Here is a 16,608-nt window from a genome sequence, read left to right as displayed (position 1 = left end):
TTTTATTGACAAGGTATTACATAAAAGAAGAAGGTTCTTAGCCAGGTGTTCTCCAAGATTGGTTCATGCAGGGGACACGGGTTCGTGCCCCGGTCCGGGAAGATACCGCATGCCGCGGAGCGGCTCGGCCGGTGAGCCATAGCCGCTGAGCCTGCACGTCCGGAGCCTGTGCTCTGCAACGGGAGAGGCCACAGCAGTGAGAGGCCCGCGTACCGCAAAAAAAAAAAAAACTGCTTATTCAGGACTTCCCCGGTGGTCCAGTAGTTAAGACTTTGCCTTCCAATGCAGGGGACGTCGGTTCCATCCCTGGTCGGGGAACTAAGGTCCCTCATGCCATGGGGTGTGGCAAAAAAAAAAAAAAAGTGCTTATTCGATTTGGTAAGTTTCGTGGCTCTTGTTGGTAGAGATTTATTTGACAGATTTTTGAGGACAATGGCACAGTGTCTTACTGTTTACAAAATATCAATACATGGGTAACTTCAGTTCATAGTAAAAGGAGAATCAGCTTGTATTGTGAATTTTCTTATCTGTTTGCTTTGTTCCTTCTTTAGAGCTTCCATGAAGTAATGTCATAGTCATAAATTTGATGAAAGCAGGATCTCCTTTGAAATCAACTTGGATTCTGAAGTATTTATGTATGGAGTTATATGTAAAATCAGAATTTCTCTGGGAAGGCATCTCTATAGTTATAAAAGATAATTGATAATTGTAAAATATTATATATAGCTTTCTTAAATATATTGAGTTCCTAAATTCAAGTCAAATTGTACTCATAGTGGGATGTCAAGGCTCTCTAATGCTTATTACACTGGATAGAAACTTGGTTATTAAAATTATGTATGTGTGTATGTTTATATGCCATTGTTTTTCTCCTAAAGCAAATAAGATTTGGTTACCTAGAAAAAGTGCTTATCTTTTTTGTCTGAGAGAGATTTCTTGCCTTTTGACTCATAATTTACTTAAAGTCTGACTGTAACTAAATCAGAATGTATTCGGCAACAGAAGTTTTTTAATGTCAAACTACTTTTGTTTATTAGGAGCATGCAAAGTTCCCCAGGCTTTGCTGCCAGTCAGAGAGGTTGGTATTCAACTTTAAACTATAAATAATGTTCAGAATTACTTTAAACTCAAACTTACTGTCAGATGAACATTTTAGTTAACAATACATGTATGCTAAGTTTATATTTTGTTTAAACTACTGCTTTTCTAAGTACTGTTACCATATTAGGAAATAATATTTTCATTTATTGTAAAAATATGCATTTTAAATATTCCTTATTTTTCTCATTGACTCTCATGTATTCACATCTTTTAATTCTCATTCCATAAGTCTGTTTCCTAATTTGTGGAGATGTTATCAGTGTGAATTATTACAGAAGAAATGTATTCTTGGATTTTTAAAGTTTGAATGTACTCAATTTTAGTTTGTTTCTTTTGAAATTATCATGTAAACTTAGTTGATATTTTTAAGGGCTGTTTTTCAGTCCGTAGATCCACCATGTTAAACATGTAGTAGAACACATATCATGTAAACTTCTTAAAATTCCCAAAATACTCTGACATTGAATTAATTTTTTTAAATGCTCATGTGTTTCAGCCCGAACAAGAAGTGGAATTGCGGAAATCAAACGGCAGAGAAGGCTTGCATCTCAAGCAGCTCCTGTCAGTTCAGAGTTGCTGACTTTACCGTATCTTTCAGGGCAATTTACTAATTCTCCTTTGACAGCTACACAAGTTATTCGGCCAACTGGCCAGATTTCAACTCCTTTGAGGTCAAATTTTGTAGTGGTCAGCCATTCACAGTCACAAGACACTATGACCTGTAAGTTTACATTCTGCACTCTTAAATTTTGTTTTTAATCAAACTGTATAAATGAGATGATGTGCTAATGTCTTTATATTCATGGTATAAAATTATAGCAAAAAGTAGATAAGAGGCTAGAAGTAGAATAGACATTAGGTAAATCTGCCATTAAATATGCGTATTATTAAATCTATGAAACATTTTAATCTAGGATTCTTCTTATGTCTGTTCTAACTGAAGTCCAACCTTGAACTCTGTTCTAGTTCTCAATTCTCTTCATTAATAGAAAAGACCCTGTTATTTGATTTTTTTTTTCTCTTATTTGATTTTAAAAGGAATGTGCATTATATTTCACCACCTTCTTATCTTTGTTCATGGTAGTCTGTCCTGCTGGAATGAGGAATGTTTTTCCAGCTCTACCTGTTGAAAATCCTGTATATTCCTGGCTGAATCTTAGAGCTAGGGATAAACTTAGGATCATCTGATACTTCTTGCTTCTTATAAACTTGAAATTATTATAAACACATGATATTAAGGGGCAAAAGTCTAGTTAATAACAGAGTTGGGGTTAGAACTGAGGTGCCACCTCTCAGTTCTTAGACCAATCTCTTTTCTCTTCTGCACAGGTAAAATGTATTGACATCCACTATGTTCTCCCTTATTTCCATCTTTTCTCCATCCTCTTTAACACCTCTGGGTAAAAACACTTACCCAGTACACTTAGTTTATACTTCTTATAATTATTCTGTTCTGCCATGATATTTTTTGTTGAGACTATTTTGTATACTGTACTTTGTATTTTATCATAAAACCTTAAGTCACAGAGACTATGTTTTATATATCTTAATATCTTCTACCGTGCCTTGCACAGAGTAGGCACTCAGTGTATACTAACTGAATTTAATATAAAATAATAATCACTTTGTAGTGCTATTTATTTCATTAATGCAAGTATAGAAAACTATTCAGTTTCCTTGACTTACTGCTTTGTTCTCTTGAAATACAGCTGGAGAGGCTTTAAATATCATTCCTGGTCCTCAGGAAAGGAAAACTCATGCCAGTTTAATGTCTCCTGGTAGACGCAAAAGGTAAATGCCTTTTAGAAGGACAAGTTTCCAATAACCTTCCAAAAAAAAAAATTACACCAGGATATTTACATTGTGAATAAGGTAACAAGATTGCATTAAGTACTTGAGACTATTTACTATTATATCCATTTCAAAACACTTTTTTTTTCCCACAGTCTATCCTCCCTGAAAACAGGTTGTGTTTTATAATCACTGACCTATTCACTGTTTCATTAGAAATATTTTTTTTCTATAGTGGTATATAGAAAGGTATATCTTAAAATTGATGTTAACTCAAATTTTTTGAAATAAGCATTCTTTTAAACAAATATAAATAATATCTGCATGTTTTAAGGTCTACAAACACACATTTAAAGTTCTAAATCGATGGTTAAAAACTCTTCTCAGGGACATTCTCTGAGAAAAGTTTCTTTCTGTCCTATTTAGCCCATGTGTCTTTGTTTGAAGGATATTTCATAAAAGAGAGATAATAGTTTAAAATGTTTTTTCTGTTTTCTCAACTGCCATGCCATGGGTATTTTTGTTGGAATTTTTACTGTTGATTGTCTCTCATTCAAGTCTGACCTCATCCTCCTTTATGGCAAGGTTTCTCACTTAACCACCTAAAACAATAGAACTACTATAATAGTATCTAACATTTATAAGAACCTTGACCTTTTTATAAAGTCTTTACATATACTTTATTGAATTCTTTCATAAACCCAATAATGCAGTTGGTTTTATCCCATTATAGAGTGGGTCAGAGGGTACCTTGCTACAGACCATATAGCTAATAAGTAATAAAGCTAAGCCTCAAATTCATTTCTCAATTCAAGTCTATTAATGCTTTTCAACTCAACTGCCCTTTGTTCCTACCACAAATAGAGAAAATATCTTTTCCACCATGATCTTAAGATTAGTCTTTACATGTAATTATCAGAGTTGGTTATTCATACTAGTTAAAAGACAGGCTTTTAAAATGTGTTTCAGTGAATCTCAAAGGAAAAGTATCACTTTGTCTGGACCTCATTCAACAATACGGAATTTCCAGGATCCAAATACATTTGCAGTAGAAAAAGTAAGTGACCTTCCCAAACTTTGCAACTTAAGATATTCCTGAGTTTATAACTATTGATACATACACAAATATATATATATATATATATGTATGTATGTATATTTAGATTATATGTGTGTTTGTGTGTGTGTGTAAAATACAGTATTTCTGTAAGACTTCAGTAGAGGGAGTTCCCTGGCGGTCCAGTGGTTAGGACTCCGTGCTTCCACTGTAGGGGTTCAATCACTAGTTGGGGAACTAAGATCTTGCAAGCCGTGCAGCATGGCCAGAAAAAATACTGCGGTAGAATTGCCTTGGGATAGACTGTAGTGAAATTTAACAATAGCAGATAGTCCAGTCAGAATAGATAACGTGTGCAAATACACCAGGTAAGAAACAGAAGTGTGTTTACGAAACTGTAAATACATCATTGTTGCTGGATTATGCAATATAATAGGGCATTTTTCCTAGAATAGAGACAGGTTATTAAAAATCTTGTGTGAAAAGCTAAAGAGTTTGGAACTGTATTTTGTAGTCAGTGAAGAAAGAGTTGGTGAAGGATCTGTGAAAACCCTTGTAAGTGGTTAATGTATACTAGTCAGGTGTTAATATCGAAGGAGCCACCATAACTTTTTGAGTTTCCACCTAGATTTATTAAAACTATCCAGCTTCCATTGATTCTTTTTAAATAAATAACATAATACTCTATCCTATGCTTTTGCTAATATTGACTTTGTTTTCCAGCAAATGGTTATTGAAAATGCTCGAGAAAAAATATTAAGCAACAAATCTCTTCAAGAAAAACTTGCAGAAAACATTAATAAATTTTTGACTAGGTAAGCTGTTTGTGTTTAAAATATCTGATTGTTTTTGCCTAATTGAGAACTATGCTAAAAATTTTCCTTTCTGTATTAACAGTGACAACAATATTGCTCAAGTACCTAAGCAAACAGATAGCAACCCTAGTGAACCAGAGACTTCAATTGATGAACTCCTGGGACTTCAGGTATGGGTAAGGGTGTGTGTGTGTTTGTGTGTGTGTAGTACATATATTCATAGTTAAAACTGATGATATTCTTGTTTCATTTCAAAACCATTACTAACAGATATATAAAATGATTTAAAATAATAATTAAAATATAAATTTCCTTCATTATCCAAATGTAATCTGTTCCTGAAAATGTGTTAGTGAATTTTCAAGGTCAAAATTGCGGTTTTACGTAAGGTAGATAGCTAGTGGGAAGTAGTCGCATAGCACAGGGATATCAGCTCAGTGCTTTGTGACCGCCTGGAGGGGTGGGATAGACAGGGTGGGAGAGAGGGAGACGCAAGAGGGAAGAGATATGGGAACATATGTATATGTATAACTGATTCACTTTGTTATAAAGCAGAAACTAACACACCATTGTAAAGCAATTATACCCCAATAAAGATGTTAAAAAAATTGCGGTTTTATTCCAATTTTATTGAAAAATAATTGATATCTCTCACTGTATAAGTTTAAGGCATACAATATGATGATTTGATTTACATATATTCAAATTGTGTTATTTAGATGGTAAATGTAATAAGACATTCCTAACCATCTAATAACTAACCAACTCTTCCGTATATCAATAAAACACTTTTCCTGTATCCATACAACAATGTCATGTATTTCTTAGTATTTAATAATTAAAAATTCATTAGTGGCTATATTTTTGTGCAGTAAGCAGTACTGTACAGTGTATACAAAATAAATTACATTTCTTCTGCACCTGCTACAAACTGTATAAAAATATAAAGAAACAATGAAATAATATGTTAAAGATACGTGATGAATCCAAGTAATATTGAACAAAATAAAATGAACAAGATACTTTAAAAAAAGAAAGGATACTAACTAAATGAATAATTGTCTGTGAGATTTATTGCTAAGAGAAGGAAGATAGGGGCTATAGTCACTTGCTATTCAGTGAGAGTGAAGATGAAAGAGGGTGAGCTGGTAAAAGAAGAATTTAACAATATGAGTTTTAAGATTTGTCCAGGTGCAAATACCTTTTTGAAGAACAGCTGAGATTTTGGCTATTGCATAGCCTTTTGCTTGGACTCTCAGATAATACATTCAGTTTTGTTGCTGTGCCACAAAATGAATTCATTATAATGAATTTATGGTAGTAGTTTTCTTTCAGATGATGAATTCTGGGTGAAACCACTGAGGTTTTTTTTCTTTTTGTCAGTTCCTTCAGAATACTATAAAAAAAATTTTTTTGGATACATTTTCCCAAAGTGAAATTCAGTAAATTTAAGAAAACATGACAAGCTTTTGAAAGCAACCTTTAAATTATTTAGCAGTCTTCTTTAAAAAACTTCTCCTGTCTTAATGTTCAACATATCCCCTGTTCTAAATTTTATAACCTTCAATTCCTTATATTTTCTCCACAAAATAATTAGGTACTTACCATAATCAAGACACTCTATTAGATACTGTGAGAGATTATAAGAAAGTGAAGACACAACACTGTGTTCATGGTGTTCATAATATTGTATATTGGGGAAAAGTTAAAAATTCAGATTTCAATAACTTTGAAAGTACAGCAATACATAATGCCCAATGGAGTAGTATATACATAAGCTTCACTAAGAGAACAGAGCCAGTTGTACAAATAGGTGAATTTTTAAAATGTTTTTACGCATCTTTGTGTCCTTGGGGTAGGCAAGATTTCTTTGGCTACACAAATCGCTGTGTTTTTTTTTTAAGACTTCTGTAAAATTCAAAATATCCGCTTGTTAAAAGCATCATTAAAATTAAAAGGCAAACCACCAACATGTATTCCAAGATTCCTTCAATTCTGATTTTTAAAGTTTAGACTCTAATAAGAAATTTACTAGAAAAATGTGTTTCTTCAGCAGTAACTTTTGTAAGAGGGTATGCACCAGTTCATAGTTTGATTAACATTGGATTGTTGACTCTTGACATTATTTATATTACTGTAAATTTTTAAGTCCATCGATACAGAAATAATTTGTTCAAGCTCCTGGCTTTCTCCTAAATCACATTTCATGAAGAATTATTGATGTTCTCTGTATATCTTCATTGTCAAGGTTAACTGGTTCTTTAACTTCAAGTTTCTCTTTTCATTTTATGGCCATTTTTACTTTAAAAATCCAAGTTTTTAATCACTTCATGAGAGTTCCACCTTACTTCTTGCTCCACATGAATTTTCTATCCCTTGGGATCCAAATGTATGCTTCACCAAAATTGAAGAAAATATAGCATTGCAGAAGGATTTACAGATAAGTTTGTCATTCCATTTAAATCATATTGATCTCCAAAAAAGTTCAAATGTTCATAAACATGGAAATTAATTCAATAGTAAAGAAATACAAATTAAGACAACAGATTACTTTTATGTCTTAGCCTGATAATGCTTAAAAATTGATATTGCCCATTATAGGTAAGAGCATGTACATTGTTACATAGAACAGAACAAGCATTCCTTTTTATTTTTGATGGTGATACCATTTTATTCATTGCTATTTACCAATAAAACTGATAATTAGTATTACCTATCCTTTCAGTTTATATATACATAAATTATTTTTTTTAATTTAATTTATTTTTATACAGCAGGTTCTTATTAGTTAGCTATTTTATACGTATTACTGTATATATGTCAATCCCAATCTCCCAATTCATCCCACCACCACCCCCCCACCTCCTACCCCCACCCCCCTCCCCGCTTTCCCCCCTTGGTGTCCATACGTTAGAACAAGCATTCTTATACAACTTTTCTGCAAGACTTCTTGACAGGATTTCTCAAAATTTTAAATGTATATATTGTTTGACCTAGTAATTTCACTGATAAAATTAATCCCAAAGAATGAACAAATGCCTGGATAAAGATTTTCACGTATTATTTACCATAACTGAAAATTAGAAAAAATGCAAATGTACAAAAGTGAGAATTGGCTAAATGTGGCAGAGTTATGTAAACAAAAGAGTTCTTTCCCTTTAGAAGGATAGTGGGTTAAACGTTTAGTTTTGTACCCTACGAAAAAGACAGTATAGGGAATTTTTAAAAAGCATAAACCCACAGGGGCTTCCCTGGTGGTGCAGTGGTTAAGAATCCACCTGCCAGTGCAGGGAACATGGATTCAAGCTCTGGTCTGGGAAGATCCCACATGCCGTGGAGCAGCTAAGCCCGTGCGCCACAACTACTGAGCCTACACTCTAGAGCCCGTGAGCCACAATTGCTGAGCTCACGTGCCACAACTACTGAAGCCTGCATGCCTAGAGCCCATGCTCTGCAACAAGAGAAGCCACCGCAATGAGAAGCCTGCACACCACAGTGAAGAGTAACCCCTGCTCGCCGCAACTAGAGAAAGCCCGAGCACAGCAACGAAGACCCAACACAGCCAAAAATAAATTTAAAAAAAGAAAAAAAAGAAAAAAGCATAAACCCACAAGGACAGAGAAGAGGAAAGGACAGAGAAAGAATTTTTTAGAATTTGAAATGGACAGGTGGTACCTGACTTAGCAGACCCAGGATTCTAAGCCAGTAAAGGCAAAGTTCAGGTAAAAGCCACTTTACAAAAGACTTGACTCTAGTACCTCTGAAAGTAAACGTAAAGATAGGGCTACAAACAGGATGATAAGTTGTAAAGTTTAGGAAGTATATAGTTAAACTCGATATCTTTTCCCCATTCACACTGTTCCTCAGAAACACTACTTCAGCCATAAACTGTCCCAGCAAGAAATCTAACTCACTCAAATAAGAAAAACTAAAAATACAGATGGTTCTGTAATTATTCTACAGCTTAGACTATAGTTGACAAGGTCCTTGCCTCCTTATTGGCACAGGGTTTAAAGACAGCTTTTGGCATGCTCCTTTTAAGTGTGAGCACATAAACAAGGATTGTCCAACATTTGAAAGAAGTATTCAAAATGAAGAGACAGGGACTTCCCTGGTGGTCCAGTGGTTAAGACTCTGTGCTTCCATTGCAGGGGGTGCGGCTTCTATCCCTGGTTGGGGAACTAAGATCCCCCATGCCGTGTGGCACAGCCAAAACTTTAAAATTTTAAAAATAATAAAATGAAGAAACCAAAACAGATAAAAAGAGTGAGGTAGATCTATATTGAAGGCCCTAGAAAGCAGTGTACCACAAACTTACGTGAAGAAAGCAGGTTAAACAACATTATTAAACCAATCTCATAGAAAAAGAGGTCAGAGGTGGAGGAATTGGATAAAGGTGGTCAAAAGGCACAAACTTCCAGTTATAAAGTAAATAAGTACAGGGGATGCAGTGTACAACATAATGACTATAGTTAACACTGCTGTATGGTATACAGTTAACCCTTGAACAGCTTGGGGTTAGGGGTGCTGACTCCACATGCAGTCAAAAACCCACTTAAACCAAGGGGGAAGGGGGGGTGGGATAAACTGGGAGATTGGGATTGACATATATACACTATTGATACTATGTATAAAATAGATAACTAATGAGGACCTACTGTGTAGCACAGGGAACTCTACTCAGTGCTCTGTGGTGACCTAAATGGGAAGGAAATCCAAAAAAGAGGGGATATATGTATACATATAGCTGATTCACTTTGCTGTACAGTATAAACTAACAATATAGTAAAGCAACTATACTCCAGTAAAAATAAATTTTTTTAGAAAACCCACTTAAAGGTTTACAGTCAGCCCTCCATGTATCCTGTTCTGCAAGTGCAGATTCAACCAACCTTGGATCTTGTAGTGCTGTAATACATATTTATTGAAAAAGTTCTGCATATGAGTGGACGGACCTGCACAGTTCAAACCTATGTTGTTCAAGTGTCAACAGTATTTGAAAATTAAGAGAGCAGCATATCCTGGGGCTTCCCTGGTGGCGAAGTGGTTGGGAGTCCACCTGCTCATGTAGGGGACACGGTTCAAGCCCTGGTCCGGGAGGATCCCCCATGCCACAGAGCAACTAGGCCTGGGCACCACAACTACTGAGCCTGTGCTCTAGAGCCTGTGCTCCGCAACAAGAGAAGCCAGCACAATGAGAAGCCCACACCGCAACTAGAGAAGGCCCACGCACAGCAACGAAGACCCAACACAGCCAAAAATAAATAAATTTTTAAAAACAATAAAAATAGCATATCCTAAGAGTTCTCACAAGGAAAAAAATATTTTTTTCTTTTTCTCTCTTTTTAAAATATGTATATGAGATGATGGATATTAACTAAGCTTATTTTGGTATTATTTCACAATGTATGTAGGTCAGGTCATTATGCTGTACACCTTAAACTTACACAGTGGTGTGTGTCAAGTAATAAAGAACATTATAGCATGGTTTTATTCTATATTTTATTTTAATGTTTGGGGATATAGTCACCAAAGTGATTAATTAGTGGTATTAGGGAGCATTCACTTTCTATTTTCTAGTCTTCCTGTTTTAATTTGTTTTAAGTGAATAGTGTTACAATCAGAAGAAATTTTCTTGGAAGGGAATACTACATAAAAGGTACAAAATATCAGATATCCTCTAATTACTTTGCTGATATTAAACCATACTAATTCAATTAGGATCACTTTTTGTTTGTTTTTTGTTTTTGCAGAGTGAAATCCACATGTCTGAAGAAGCTATACAGGATATATTGGAACAGACAGAATCCGATCCAGCATTTCAGGCACTCTTTGATCTATTTGACTATGGTAAGTAGAACATTTCTATCAAAGCAGTTAGGAGAAAAAAGTTTCTCCAATTTCTCTGGAGAAACAGCTTAAACAGAGTAAAACAACATTTCCCAGAGCATCTGGAAGAAAGTTCCTATTTTCATTAAAGCAAACATATGGATATGAAAGAGTTTTTTTGTTGCTTTTTTGTTTTAGTTTTTTCTTAAAGATACTTTAGCTGTAAAAATAAAGAACAGTTTTGGGGGTGAGGGGGGTTAGTTGTGGGCAGTTTTGCCAGTCATCAAAAATGTGTTGAGGTCTACTCCTATACATATATTATACTAAACACTGTTGGATAATACAAGAGGAATAAAAAGATTTGTCTATTGCCCTCCATCTTATGGCCTAGTGCAGTAGTTCTCAAAGTGTAGTCTCCAAACCAGCAGACCAGCATTGTCTGAGAACATGTTAAAAATGCACTGGTCTAGTGGAAAAATCATACTTGTCAATGATATATAAGGCAACATGTTAAAAACTATAATTAAAGGACTATAATTAAGACCAAACTTTAACATTTGCTTGACCACTGTCAAGCTGTATTAATTGATGCTTATTTTTATTTTGGTCATTTAACCAATTGTTTCCCTATTCCCTTTTTAACAGGTAAAACAAAGAATAATAAAAATATATCACAAGGCATTTCCAGTCAGCATATGGAAACCAATCTCAATGTAGTCTTAGCAGGTGAAACTAATCTAGCAGTTAAAGGTTCTTTTGAAACAGGAGAATCTGGTAAGAATTGATTTTGTTAATATCAATCTAAATCCTAATATCACTCTCAAAATCTCAAAGGCAGAAAATGTTGTTTAATTTGAAAGTTGTTCAAATTACCACATAGATCATTTTTGTGTTTCTAAGTTTTCTCTTCATTTAAAAAGAAAAAATTATTCCCACGCCTTTAGTACTTTGATTAAAAGGTGGATTTTTAGTACTCATTCCTTCATGATGCAGTAGACACGCACAAATTGGTGTTAATAGTGTTGACCAGTTCAACCTGTCTGTAACATTTAACATAATTTTTTTGAGACACATATTCAAATCCCTAATGTGTAAGGTTGGTTTGTGGTATTAATCATCCAGCCTCGTAAGCAAGCTTAGCTGAGTGCTCAGTATCAATATCTCAGTTATTTAGAGGAAATTGTATACTTGCTGATAGTCCTGAATTATGGGTTTTATGAGGTTTTAGGTTATATTCCTATGTGTCTACTAGTCAGTTCTTTATGTTTCTGCCTCCCACAGAGTACCAGTGTGGCACATAATTGTCCCACAATAACTACTTATGAATGAGGGAGGGCAGTGAATATGTCTATCCTAGAGCTTTTAAATATTGGCCAAGTTTTTTAAAATTTCATTTTTGTGAAACATAACATGCAGAAGTGCACAATAAAAGTGTACTTTAGCTCATTGAATTATAATCAAGCAAATACCCACATAACCATCTCTAAAGTCAAAAAATAGAATACCGCCAGCACCACAAAAACATCTCTTCGTATCTCTTCGCAGTCACTACTCCTTTCATCCCTGTTCCTCGAAGATAACCATTATCCTGGCTTCTCTCACATTATCCTGGCATCTCACACTTGCTAAACTTTATGCCTCTTCGGTACCACCTCTATCCATTTCTGTCTATGCCAAGCTATGCCACAATAATCTTTTCTGTTCATCTATTCTTAAATTCCATGACCCCTTCCAGCTCCCTCAGAAGACTTCATGGCTTCCAAGTTTCACATCACGCCTTCCAAAAACCAGTTTTGGAATATCTCAGACTGTATTCCTATTTTGAGTCCTTTGCCTGTACCCAAACCCAATCCTCCATTTCTTCTTAGGCTGAATTGTAGGAGGGCGTGTCTTTCTCATATATATTATGTGTGGAAGATTGTGCTTCAGATAAGCTCTACCCTGCACAAAATGAAATTTGAAATCCTATTTTCTCAGAAAGTCTCTTCCCGCTTCGTTGAAACTGACTACCCCTGAATTTATGTGGCCTGTATATAATTTCCACTGGTTTCCCCACAATAAGGATTCACATGTGCTCCATACCCACTATTATTTTACCAGTGTCACATTAACAGAATTTTATGATAGTTGATATACATTTTTCTGGATTTTTCCCAATATTTTTCATATTGTTAATTGTTATTATTTTCTGTCCTAAACTGTGAATGATGTATGACACAGTATATCAGTATTTTCTCAAATGCCCTTTCTTCTTTTTCCAACTATTAACACTTTTATTTGTCAAGATCTCCTCGTACAATAACACTTTCTCACATCCCATAGGCCAGAAGAGGTGCCTTTTGTTCCTATACTGCTATGGTTTTTGGCATGTTTCATTATGACTTTCTGTCCTATGTCTGCCTCCCTTAGACTGATATCACCAAGGGTGGAGACTGGGTCATTCATCTTTGTATCCCAGTACTGGTCATGTGGTTGATCTTCAGTAAATGTGTAATAAATGTTAAAGTGTATACAATAACATCAAATGTTGATCATGCAAAATGTAATTGGCCCCATTTCACCTTCAAGAATATATCAGATGAAGTATGGTCAGTGGAAATGGTAGAAGTTGAAAAGTCAGTTGTTTTGAAAAAACTATGTTTGTAGCCAGTTTTTTTTATATATTAGTACATATTAAATGTTCTTAAACATATATACTTTTTCCTTCATTGTGTCATCTGTTTTCTAAAAAGCTTGAAAAACAATTAGGCACTTGTTAAAAAAGGCATCAGTAATAAGAAAAGTACCTGTAAGTGTTTTGATACTCAAAAAATGAGAGAGTGAGTTTATCAGACTTCCACTTGCTGGTATGTCAAAGATTAGTTACTTCCTTGGCAAAACAGGTTTTATAGTAAAGATGACTGACTACCTTAAAAGCTGTTACATACTCACCATATCTTTCTGCCATCCTAATATTTTGCAGATGATCAATCTGGTCAACCCCCATATTGTACATCCTATCAAAATGAAGACACATCAAATGTTTTGAAGAATGGCAGCAACCATGATGAGCTTAGACAGGAAGCCCAGGAACATTTTTCCCAGATAGACTCTAGCATCCAGAAAAAGGCCTTTAAAACAGTAGTATCTACTGAACAGAAGTGTAACCTTGATATCACCTTTGAGTCTGTGCCTAATTTGAATGACTTTAACCAAAGAGTAAACTCTGATGCTGAATGTAATCAGCATTGTGCTGAATTATACACCAGTCAGATGTCTACTGAAACTGAATTGGCTATGGAAGTTGAAAAGAATTCTTTGTCTCCAAGTGTGCAGAATGAATCTCGATTACAGCCTGATCAGTCTGATATACCAATAACTTCATTTGTTTCCCTTGGTGGTGAAACTAACAATGCGAACTTAATTCTCTCTGGAAAAACTTCTCAGCTTTTATCCCAAAATATTCCATTAACTGGAAAGCCATCTAAAAAAGGTCAATTTTGTGAAAGTTCTGACGATACAAGAAGACTTACAACTAATTTCCATGGTTCCAAGTCACCAGATTCTAGAGAAATTCACCAGAGTAAAATTGAAATTAATAATGTGTTACCAGTTGCATCACAGCAACTTTCAGATTGCCAAGATAATTCTTCGCTTCAAAGTAAAATATTACCTGTGTCTGTTGAAGGTTCGGGTTTAACTATACCTGAACAAAAAGTAGAAATTCACCTTGGAGATTCAGTATCTTCAATTAAACAACCATCTAATGATTCATCATCTGTTAAGTTAAATCATACAGATCATGAACCTCAGCCCTCCACGTCTGAGAAAGTTGCTTTGGGTTCACAAGAGCCTTCATCTTCTGTAAAAGAAGATGGAGATAGTATTTTTCTATCTTTAGGTGAAAATAACTGTGAGGAAGTTACATTGATATCCCCAGAAGCTAATCCTATAGAAGATATACGTTCTCTTCCTTCAGAATCTGTGTGTTCTTCAATGAGGGATTCTCACCCTGAGTCCCAGAATACTAGTGATAAACCTGCTGGCAACAAGTCAGCAGAGATAGATGCATCAAATATAGTCTCTCTCAAAATTATCATCAGTGATGATCCATTTGTTTCCTCAGATTCTGAACTTAACAGTGCTGTTTCTAGTATCAGTGGAGAAAACTTGCCAACTATAATTTTGTCTTCTCCTTCTAAATCACCTGCCAGAAATGCAGAATTAGTTAAATGCCTGTCTTCAGAAGAAACCACAGATGCTATTTCATCTGCTGAAGGAATTGGGGATTCAGCCTCAATGGAACAGAGCCTTTTAGCACTCAAACCTGAAGACTCTACAGTAAACAACACTCAGAATGAAGAGAGCATTGCTTTTTCAGCCAATGTTACACCATGTGTTTCCAAGGATGGAGGATACATACAGTTAATGCCAGCTACAAGCACAACTTTTGGCAATTCAAATAACATTCTGATAGCTACTTGTGTAACTGATCCAACAGCCTTAGGAACAACTGTCAGTCAGTCAAATGTGGTGGTGTTGCCTGGAAATTCTGCACCTGTGACTGCTCAACCACCACCTCAGTTACAGACACCCCCAAGGTCAAACAGTGTATTTGCTGTCAACCAAGCTATGTCACCCAGCTTTTCACAAGGTAACTTTAGAACATATTGAAGTTCATTTCTCTGGAATGGGATCTAATTTCTCTTGTGTGTGCTGTTATTGACTAGAAGGTAATAAATCATGGATGAGAGTATAAGAAAAGATTCAGAAATTTGTGATTATGGCTTCTCTTTACAGAATTAATTCAATCAAAATTTTTTTTAATCTGCTAAGCTATGGAATTCAGTGGTTTCATTTTTTATTTCTTTTTCTTTCCATAGTTCTCAATCCATGGCTAAGCTATCAATACAAGAAAAAGACAGGGGGGGAAGACTAATTCATCAAATAGCCATATACCTACTAAAACCCAGTGTTGTGGGAGATTTTTCTTAAATAGTTATTATAGTCTTAGTTTTCAAGGAATTTATTACCTATTTGGAAAGACTTTCAAGACACAACTTGAATTTCTCCCTGAATAATACCCTTTGTAATTTCTCACTATCTTCCACATTTGAAAATTGATCCCTGTCTTTAGAATTCTTTGTTTATAGGAGCACTTGTGGCATTTATTACATGCCACACTATCTTCTCACTATCTTCCACATTTGAAAATTGATCCCTGTCTTTAGAATTCTTTGTTTATAGGAGCACTTGTGGCATTTATTACATGCCATTTTATGTGTAGTTAGTGACTGACATGCCTGTCATAGTGGTCATTCTTGATTGTATGTTCCTTGAAGGTGGAGTTTATGGCACATTCATCTACACTTCCTTAGATACTGATTCCCAAGCTCCTTTCCCCTCTTTCTTTTTTTACATTTAGGCATACAATTAAATCAGATTAAATATCAGCAATTAAGTATTAAGCCTGATGGATCTATTTCAAGTGCTGTTTAAAATAAGATAAAGGAGGGATCAGAATTGGTAGAAAAGGTGGAACTTGAGCTGAAGCTTAGATAAATAAGGTAGTATTTGGAGTAAAAGGAAGGGAATCTTAAGCAGTACAAGGACAGGTAGGTATTTGAGAGACTGAGGTAGGTGTTCAGGAAAGTGAGGAAATCAGCCTTACAGGAGAGGTTAATGAATTTATTAGGAAAAGATTCATTTACAGGGCAGGGTTAAATTATGATAGCCATAGACTATATTGTTGCCCATGTAAACATTGTATTTTCTCCCACAGTTTTTACTGGTTGCTCACTTATCTGGACCCTTTCTGACAAATACCATTGAGATTATATTATAGTTTGGGGTTGTAAGTCTTAGACTGTCAGTATTCAGTTTGGACCGTTATTTTCTGGTAAAAGATTCAGACTTGAAACCTGCACTACCAATTTTTTGATCAATTTCACTATTCTTTCTAGAGGAATCAAGGTACAACTAAAATATGATCTCCGGGCTATAGAGTCTTATGCTCATTCATGATGTTTACTTTGA

The 16,608-nt window shown here is 35.0% G+C and overlaps 1 protein-coding gene across 2 annotated transcripts in view; it reads left to right on the top strand.

Annotated features, from left to right (window-relative positions):
* Positions 1 to 16,608, top strand: part of LOC132526282 (protein NPAT) — a 53,570-nt gene that overhangs the window by 29,154 nt on the left and 7,808 nt on the right. Inside the window, exons 5-13 of one of the 2 annotated variants that reach the window (XM_060160327.1) lie at positions 1,038 to 1,078; positions 1,598 to 1,822; positions 2,811 to 2,892; positions 3,862 to 3,949; positions 4,673 to 4,764; positions 4,847 to 4,934; positions 10,518 to 10,614; positions 11,239 to 11,367; positions 13,556 to 15,226. In XM_060160327.1, the coding sequence (XP_060016310.1) occupies positions 1,038 to 1,078; positions 1,598 to 1,822; positions 2,811 to 2,892; positions 3,862 to 3,949; positions 4,673 to 4,764; positions 4,847 to 4,934; positions 10,518 to 10,614; positions 11,239 to 11,367; positions 13,556 to 15,226 (2,513 nt within the window). Of the gene's footprint in view, positions 1 to 551; positions 1,079 to 1,597; positions 1,823 to 2,810; positions 2,893 to 3,861; positions 3,950 to 4,672; positions 4,765 to 4,846; positions 4,935 to 10,517; positions 10,615 to 11,238; positions 11,368 to 13,555; positions 15,227 to 16,608 lie in introns of both variants that reach the window. The other variant, XM_060160328.1, reaches the window with a different exon arrangement.

This window comes from Lagenorhynchus albirostris, chromosome 9 (genome assembly GCF_949774975.1).
Source record: "Lagenorhynchus albirostris chromosome 9, mLagAlb1.1, whole genome shotgun sequence".
NCBI classification, from domain to species: domain Eukaryota; kingdom Metazoa; phylum Chordata; class Mammalia; order Artiodactyla; family Delphinidae; genus Lagenorhynchus; species Lagenorhynchus albirostris.
The sequence above is the reverse complement of the archived record's forward strand: the minus strand, read 5'-3'. Positions and strand labels throughout refer to the sequence as shown.